The sequence below is a fragment of the Manacus vitellinus genome, unplaced genomic scaffold (genome assembly GCF_001715985.3).
Source record: "Manacus vitellinus isolate BGI_N305 unplaced genomic scaffold, ASM171598v3 scaffold_10_pilon, whole genome shotgun sequence".
NCBI lineage: Eukaryota > Metazoa > Chordata > Aves > Passeriformes > Pipridae > Manacus > Manacus vitellinus.
This window is the reverse complement of record NW_021938838.1, coordinates 9,589,692-9,598,558: the sequence shown is the minus strand read 5'-3', so window position 1 is coordinate 9,598,558 and position 8,867 is coordinate 9,589,692. Positions and strand designations below refer to the sequence as shown.

Genomic DNA, 8,867 nt, shown 5'->3' with positions numbered 1-8,867 from the left:
CTTCCTCAGGGGCATGGCGACCATCCCGCCGGGAACCGAGCCCGGGACCGCGGGGAGAGCGGGGGATCCTCCCTCCCTCCGCCCCCGCCCGCGGGCCGGGCGGACACACCTCGGGGAGGGGATGGGGCGGACACACCTTCAGGGAGGGGATGTAGTTACAAAGCTGTAGTTACAAAAATACAAAAAAAATCCTAACTCCCATCGTTAGATCCTATTTTCAGTCTACACTGCTTTACAAGTCCAAAGCCAGATCTCATTTGGCCACATTCCTAGAATGGGAAAGTGCTGTTTGTTTTATTTTTACATCAATATTCTGATCCCTTGCTATGGTTTTGCTTTCTAGATTTAATTAGTGCACATTAAGGATGCCAACAGATAAAAGGTTGTATTTATCAATGGATAGTAGCAACATAAATATTCTCAGTCTGCTGTCCTCCCACAGGTGTATTTCTCCAAGGATAAGTGGATGATTTTTCTCCAGGCCCCCACAATCACTCGCTGTATCAGTGTGCCATTTCCATCCATGAACCTGGGACCACTGGCAGGTGATTGACAGGGACTAAATTCTTCTCACAGACTTCAGTAAGGACCTGTGAGAAGTACACCCACTGCTAACACTGTGTCATACTGGTAGCTGCTCTTGCAAGGACAGTTATTGGCAATATCTCTTGTCTTCCACACATAATAAATTGGCACAGGTTTATCCTTGTGGTGATTCTGTAGCCCTCGGCTTTAGTAACTTGGACCAGCAGAGGATGTTGAACCAGCTACAGAGGCAGCCTAAAAAAGTGCTAATAGACATGAAAATGAGTTTACTTCTAAATAATAACTTAAAATTAATGGATTAAATGTGATATCTTAATGAATAAGCTCTGTAAATGCTGGGGCAAAGCCTGACATGCTAATGCTTTCACATCTGAATACTGGAAGGTCTGTTCCTTCAGCCTTTATCAGAGCTAGCAGGAGGTGTCCAGCTTCCAGCTCTAGAGAAACAGAAGCTGTCCTTTGTTATGCAGGGAAACTGGCATAGATTAGTGGAGTCATACAGCTGTACTCCTAGATATCAACCTTGTTGAGCCAGGCTTTAATAAGCACTCAGGGTCATTCAGCCAGTGGCATGACTGTGGAAGATTTAAGTGTCAGCTGTACTATCATTCTCTTTATGCTTGGTGCAAGACATTTTCCTTTAAAGACCTTTTTCTTCATTGGAATTCCCCCCCAGCATTTTCCCTGGTAACAACATGTGTTAGCCTTTGCCAGTTCAAGCTGGATTTTGGCCACACCGCGGGTCTCCGTCATATGGTTCCAAACAAATGTTCTCCATAGACAGAGTGGTTCTGGAAGTGTGTTATGTTTCAGCCCACCTGAAAGGACTGACTGTGCTCTCATCTGTTTTGAAACAGTACCTTACTATGTTCCATGTGTATAAAAGAAGTGAGTTAACAGGAGGCTCGTGGAGTTGTTATGAGAGGAAATGTTCAGCGCTCCTGTGCTGGGATTTTGTGCTGAACAGCACATGGAGAAGAAGATTATATTCCTCATTATGTTTCAGTTTCATAAAAACAGGGTTCAAGCAGGCATCGTATTCACTCCTCTGGTCAAAACTGTATATTCCATTCTGATTATGCTGTGATGGCAGGATTTCTTTCTAGCAGAATTTCAGAGGTATCTGCACACATGTGCCAAAGATTATTTTAAATAAGCATGATGTATCTACATCCTTAATCAGATTTGAAGACTTCACACTTAACAACAATAAAAATTAAACCAAACAATACCTATAATGTAGGGGCTTGAATTTTTGTTTAGTAGAATTTTAGGATGGGAAACATATCCCTAGCTAAACAATTTATCTTGGCATTTCTGTTTGGTAAAAAACCTCCACATAACAGTAATAATTTTAATGAGCAATTCCCTTTCCCAATCTATTGAGTCAAAAGTCCACAATGTAACTTCCAATCAAGGCACAAAAACATTTATTAAGTCTTTCTTTTCACCACTTTCTTCACATTCTTCCCCTTCCCCTTAAAAAAATGTCTTCTATACGAGACATTAACTTTTAATAGTCCAATAAGTTGTAGCAGTATCTGAGACTGGTTCTATCTGTTTTGAATTTAGTTAAATTAGATGAACAGCACATTCTCAGTACATCTTTGCTCATTGCCTTCATTTGCTTTGAAAGGGAGGGGATGAGGGGGAAAAAGCCACAGTAGTTTCATGTTTTTCAAGAAATTTTATGTAGAAGTCTTTCACTTTCTCCAGTAGGATCTTCAGCTTCTCTACTGGAGGAAGAATGGTCGTTCTGAAAAATATTTAAAGAAAGAAAAAAAACAATCCACATTATCTGCAGAACAAGCTAAACTGTGATCTTTGCCCAGACCTTGATTAATCTCAGGGCACATCAAGTAACATGTTAAGGTTAATACACGTTTTGATGTGATTCTCTTATTTCATGCATTTATACTTTAATTGAACTATACCATTAAACTACAGCAATTTGTTTCAATTGGTTAGTTCATAGGAATTCAAGAATTGTTATTTTCTATTGAGTGGTAAGAAGGTCATCAGCAAGAAACAACAGCAACTTGGTTTCCATAGTTGGGCAGTTATGCCAAATTATAGCCAGCTTTTCAAGCTTTAGGAGTGGGCAGTTGTCAGTAAATGCACATTCCTTCTTCAACTGAAAACTGAATTCAGACGCATTAAAACAATGCAACATTCCACTGTGCAGTTTTTAGTCTCTTTTTTCCTTCTCCTGCTTGATATGAAAATCCCATGGAGAATTTATGGCAGACTGTGTGCAAGACCTACAGAACAGAGTGTTTTTCCCACAGTGGTGCAGGAATGGACTCATTGGCTTTTCCTGGAGCTGTATGTACCCAGATATCTCACCCAGCTGGCTGTGTTGCAGAACTACCAAGGCTAAAGATACCTTCTGTTATATTGTTTCAGACTGAAGAAGACTAAATTCCATGATAAATTCCAGCTATCAGTGGCTTGGCTGGAGCAAAGTGCTGCTTATTGGAAGCAAAAGCAACTGAGTTTATGTTCACAGTTTTGGTATCGCATTATTTAGTTCAACATCTTGTTTTGGCAAAGTGAAAAGTTATTCAGTGTTTTTAAGGAGCAGTTCTATAGGGAAAATACTGCACTTCTAATGCAGTTTCTCCATATGGAAACACTGTTTAATCCCCCCTCCTCCCAAAGAATGCAGGGCAATTTTTGTAATTCTATAGCCAATTTTATGATTAAAGTCTAAGCTATTATTATTGTTTGTATTCCTGGAGAAGGCATTTCAAATACCAGTGTATAAAAATAGAATAAAATTATGTCACCAAGCTATGAAAACACCACAAAAACCTGAATAGCTCATCTAGCAGATGAGGTCTTTGGCCTAGATCAGATCACAGAAACTGTCCAGTTTAAAGTGAGACAATGTACACTGAAATAAAAATCCTTGTATTTAATCAGAAGAGAAAGTATTTGGATGGTACTTTGCTTATTACTGTTAATTTGATTTCAAACAAACAGAAACTGTACCTGAAATGGTGGGTTCCTTCTCTTTGGCCAGATCCACTTCCAGGTACAACACATATTCCAGTCTCTTCCAGAAGTTTCATGCAATACAACATACTAGGTGCCACTTCATGAGCCTAAGGAAATGGATGCTTTGGAATTATTGAAGTGAAAATATTCCCAAATATATAGAATTTCATTATTCTTGTTTTTCCACCTGAAACCTTATCTTACCTTATTAGTTCCTTATTCTATTTACTAAGGAAGGTGAGGAACAGTTGCTAATGGGACAGTTCACAAGTTCACACTGTGAATTAAATAACAGTACTTCATGGAGGAACAGGGCTGAAGAACCTACACAAAACACTCACTTCAAAAGAAAGGGTTTAGGTAATGTTGTTATTCTTCTTGACTTGCTTATAACTTTTTGTCAAAAGTCTCAAAAGTGTACTCAGAAAAACCTAAGGCACTGACATTTGATAAGATTAAATTAATTTGAGAACTGTGTGTTCCAGTTCTGTTGGCAGTTACTATTTTCCCCCCCTGAATTATCTGCTGATTAGGAAGTCCCCAGGAAAGTTCTTAAATACATGCAAGTTATAAATCTAATCAAATAAGCAACTGAAAAACAGCCCTATTTTTGTTCTCAGCTGTGCTGATAAAATTCCCTTCAAAAAATTAGTATTATGTATCAGGTATCAAAGCTCTAGTTAGGAATAGAAAGACTTGTTATTTAGTAATAGATGTTACTAACCCAAATGCAAAAAGGTAACATTTGTAAGGAAACCTCCCTCCCTCTTTCCCAGACTTGCTGAGTGGGGCTTCTTTTGCAGGCTCAGTAGCACACTGCCATTCCCAATCCACTGCCTCCCTAAGCCAGGCAGGGGCAGCAATTTGGAATTGCACAGGTCCAGCTACTTGTATGACTTAAACACCAATGTCCTTGGGAACACTCTCACCCTGAAAGCCTCACCTTTGTGATGAAATGCTCTGCTTTGTTTTCCTCTCTTAAAATAAAGGTCATGTTATATTTCAGATCATACATAGTCTATGAAGTACTGCTTTTGTAACTACCTGAGCTTACTTTGTCTCTGGAATAAAAACATCATTAGAAGTGGCAGGCACAGGCCAGTGAAGGTTAAAATTAATTGAGGTAAAAGTAACTGACTGACCTTTGCTTCCTCAATGGCTTTGGAAGGAATAAAGATCTGTGGGACAGCGTACATAGCTCCTTGGAGAGGATTGCAGTGAATGCCTGGTATCTTCTTAAACATGTCTTCTGTTGGTTTGGCTTTCTTGGCAAAACTGTTCAAAACAGACTCCTTCTCCTGTTTAAAAGGAAGGTCTTCAGTTAGACACATTTGAAGTGGTAATAAAAACTCCAGAGGAAACTATGATGCTTCCCTGGATTAAACACTTTTAGGGCTTTGTTATTAGAGCAAGCAATGTTCCAAATTCAAGTTCTGCTCTTAAAGGCAGCAATGCAAAAAGGCATTAGCAGGATACAACTATAAAGTGTTGCAGACAGACAATAACATGCAGAAGTCTCTATCTGTGTGCCTTCTTACATTCTTCCTTCTGAGCATCCACTCTTGGCTGTTTTTAGAGACCACATTGGCTGAATTTTTGATCTGACTTGATAATGTAATTTCCTAAGCCAGACTCAGTTTTCTTTTTACCAGTGAGAAACTATGTGTATACTTTAACACAGATTACCACATTGCTCAGTGTGCAGAGGCACTGGATACCTAAGAACATGGCTGATTTTATTTTATAACTGTATTTGAACTTACATTCCTCTTTAGATCTTAGTAAGAGCAGATCTTATTTAGTAATCCTTTTGTCATATTAAACACAGGAGAAAAGTTGATTTTATGGCAAGAAAACTGATTTGATAATGGCTCCTTAGTATTTTTAAGTGTAGTCATATTGAATTAACTTTAAATACACTGCATAGTTCTGTGAATTTGTGTTATTACAGCATTGTCTGAGGAGAAATGAAAGAGGACTTGTCTCTGTGAAAATTTTGAGTTCCCAATACTTAGGATAGGTTCAGGAAATGCACAAAAGAACAAGCATGTTATTGCTGACCTTTATGAACTGTGCATAAGATTCTTCTCCAGGTATTGGAGGATTCACTACAATATCCATTGCTGCTTGTCCTGAGACTTGGGGATAAAGGCGAACAGAAAGCAGCTTAACAAGCTGTCCTTTAATTTCTGGGTGCAAGTAAATGACCTCCACATAACATCCTCTGTAGCCACATCTGTGACAAAGTGAACGGAAAAGATTGGTAAACCTTGAGTGTATAAATACTGGGAAAGCAATGAAAGTGACTGCAGAGTAGGAAAGACAATTAATGAGAATCTTACAATATGTAACATGCAAGTTGTTGAAACAGCTCTTACACTGATAATGGTTTAAGATGGAACTACATGGGATGTCACTAAGTCCTAGTATCCCATACAGAGACAAAGGTGTACATGCAGCTTCCCTGTCAGGTGAGTTAACATGGATTGTTTAATCTTCAAAACAGGAGCACATGGCTGCAGTAGCATATAGTTCATCAGAAAATTCTTCTTCTTCCATCTCTTCCTCCCCAAAACAACCAACCCAAACATTTACAGCATTAGACATCCCGGCAATTATTGAGCTGTTCATCTGAACGTTGGAGACCAATTTTCCATTATCACAGGTCCAGACTGCAACTGTAGGATTTCATCTCTGTGGAACTGAGGCATTAGGTGTCTGAAATAAATGTGCTTATTATTTAGTACTTTGAAAACCACAGAGCTAATCCATTACTCTGTGCTTTAAATGCTTTTTTTCCTTTTCTTGATAGTTTTTAGTTAAAATTCATAGAAGACGGTGGATTACTTTCAGGTCAGTAACATGAAAGGGCTGTCCAACCAGATTAATGAGGAAGATGAAATAAAAAAAACTAAATCAGACTTACCTGCCCATGACTCCCTTAGAGGTGGAGTGAAAAGAGGCCAGCTCAACATTGTTTTAGTACTCAGCTCCCACCTCATACAGAATCTTTTTGAAAGAATGGAACTGGCATCCTTCAGAGTACACATTGTCCTGGTAAACCTGAACAGTCAGAAGACATTAATGTGCTCTGTTCTCCAAACTAAGGATAAAACATGGCTTTTTAGAGAGCCAGATCTGAACTGAAGAAACAGTGGTAACACCCAAAACTTAAGAGCTGTTAGAAGACACAAGGTTCTTTGTTAAGTAAAAGTTACTGTCATGATATACTTTATATCATGTGACCATAGTTAAAGGTTCAGCCTTTGGAAGAACAGTGAGCTTCTTTGTACACAATTTAACCTTTACTTGCACGTTTAAATTGATTTTCCTTCTGTTTCTTTCATTTGAAGTGGTCTCAGCTTCACATAGGTTTTTAGGTCAGTTCCAACAAAGTTCTTCCTTGTGTTCCCTACGCTTTCTCTCTAGTTCAAATCCAGATCAAGCCACCTGTTGTATTGATCCTTTGATACTAAGAATCTTGAATGTTTGTTCATGTCTTAATATAACAGAGAATCTGTTCCCTGTACCACACATGGAACAAAATTACACTTCATGTGAGTACTCTCAGCTGTGCTTTTGAGAGAACAGAATATTCCGTTACCTCATCAGCCAGAAGAACAAGTTTCTCTTCACAGGCAAAGTGTATCACATCTTCAATGCACTTTCTGTTTTGCACCTGTCCTATAGTTTGATTTTTAAAGCAAGAAGAAAGTTAGTGCAGCATATATATCTAGATATCTAGTTTCTCACTGATCAACCTCAACTACTCAAAAAACTAAATTCTGAGGGAGGCAGTGGTTGCCATGGAGTTCAGAGAGTATCTACAGTCATTGCCTCTGAGAAGCAAAAGGCTACAGGCCATGCCAGAACCAAGATCTTTCATAAAGACCAAAGGTGACTGAAAGTCATTCCACAAGTCTGCAGAAGTTCAGTGGAAGCAGTGGCTTCAAATGGGATCCAGTGAAGTGAACCTGCTCCCCACTCTCTGGAGTTCCACAAAACTGAAAAAATATTTCTGAAAATATGACATACTGTCCTACTTAGAGCATTGACTCTAAAATTCAGCTTTACATATTTGATGTGTATTTAGGATTTGCCTGCAATGTCAAATGAATGAAAAAGAAAAAAAATTGGTCTTAAAATCAATCCATTAAACAAAATTCCCAGACTCGTGGGATTTCTGGGGTTGATGATGCAGAGGACTTTTGGGTTGCAATAAACCTTGGCTTCATTCAAGGCACAGTAAAGTTCATTCACATCTAGAGCCCAGCAATTTTCTTCCTCCAAATGGCAGTTCACCTGGATAGCAACTTGTTCAGATATGGCTGCTGAATATAAGGGATATTGTGGTATAGGAATCATCACTCCTGTTCAGGATTTTCCACCTCCTGAGATCAGGATCTTTAATATTGCCTTGGGAAAAAAAGTCACACACCAGAATTAATAGTATACTCTGGAATAAGTTACTGATCTTCTTTCCTAAAAAAGTCCAGAGTTAAGTTGGATTTCTATTCCAGAAGCATACAGTCATCTTCTCATATGAAAGGGTATTTATTTATTTCAAGTTGTTACTGACTGAGGATAGTCTAACTCAGCTTAATGGAATTTCTCTGCATGTCATGGCTTCCCGTGATCATGCCTGATTAACTGCAAAATTTAGGAAAAACATTCTGAGCACAACGCTAGAGGGAAAGCTGGAAACAGGAATATCAAGATCATGATTTTTCTGCTGTGCCCAGTTATAAGCAAAAAAGCCTCAGCTAGTTCTTGCTTGTTGCCTTCCATTCACTTTATCTCACTAACCACAAGAGACCAATAAATAAAACCAGAAATTAGAACTGGGGCCTGTGCAGATTCTCCTTTGGAACAGTGACCTGTTTTAGATTAGGAGCAATTGTGGCCAGCTGGGAACAAAACTGCATTATGTTTCCATTTTCAAGACCAAAAGTCTGCATGTCTTGGAATGGAAATATGTAGTTTATGCCCAGAAGATACAGGCAGAAATGTAATGTTTGTGCTAAGGTTAGTCCAGAAGATTTACCTCTGTGTGTCTGTGTGTAGGCTTTTTACATGTGAATTAAATAAAAGAGTGCATTTGGTACAGGCAGTAGAGAGACTTCTTGCTTTTATAACCAAGGGAGAACTCTGATGTACAGGTGCAATCAAAGCAAGCATCCCTATCAGCATTTAACTAACAGTGCCCACACTGCCCAACCTGCTCAGGTGCTGCTCCCCTCTCCTCCGCTGCCCCTCGGACAGGGCTCGTCCCTCGGCACCTTCCTCGAGCAAAGCTCTGTCTTCAGGTACGTTCAGGTGCT

The 8,867-nt window shown here is 39.1% G+C and overlaps 1 protein-coding gene across 1 annotated transcript; it reads right to left on the bottom strand.

Annotated features, from left to right (window-relative positions):
- Positions 1-1,959: 1,959 nt before the first annotated feature.
- On the bottom strand, positions 1,960-7,249 carry LOC103761027 (alanine aminotransferase 2-like; the record flags this gene model as incomplete). The annotated part of the gene is given in 6 exon segments (XM_018084708.2): positions 1,960-2,302; positions 3,541-3,653; positions 4,689-4,844; positions 5,608-5,782; positions 6,473-6,609; positions 7,151-7,249. Coding segments are annotated over 6 exon segments (816 nt in total), but the record flags the coding sequence as incomplete, so codon positions are not given.
- Between the last annotated feature and the right edge of the window lie 1,618 nt (positions 7,250-8,867).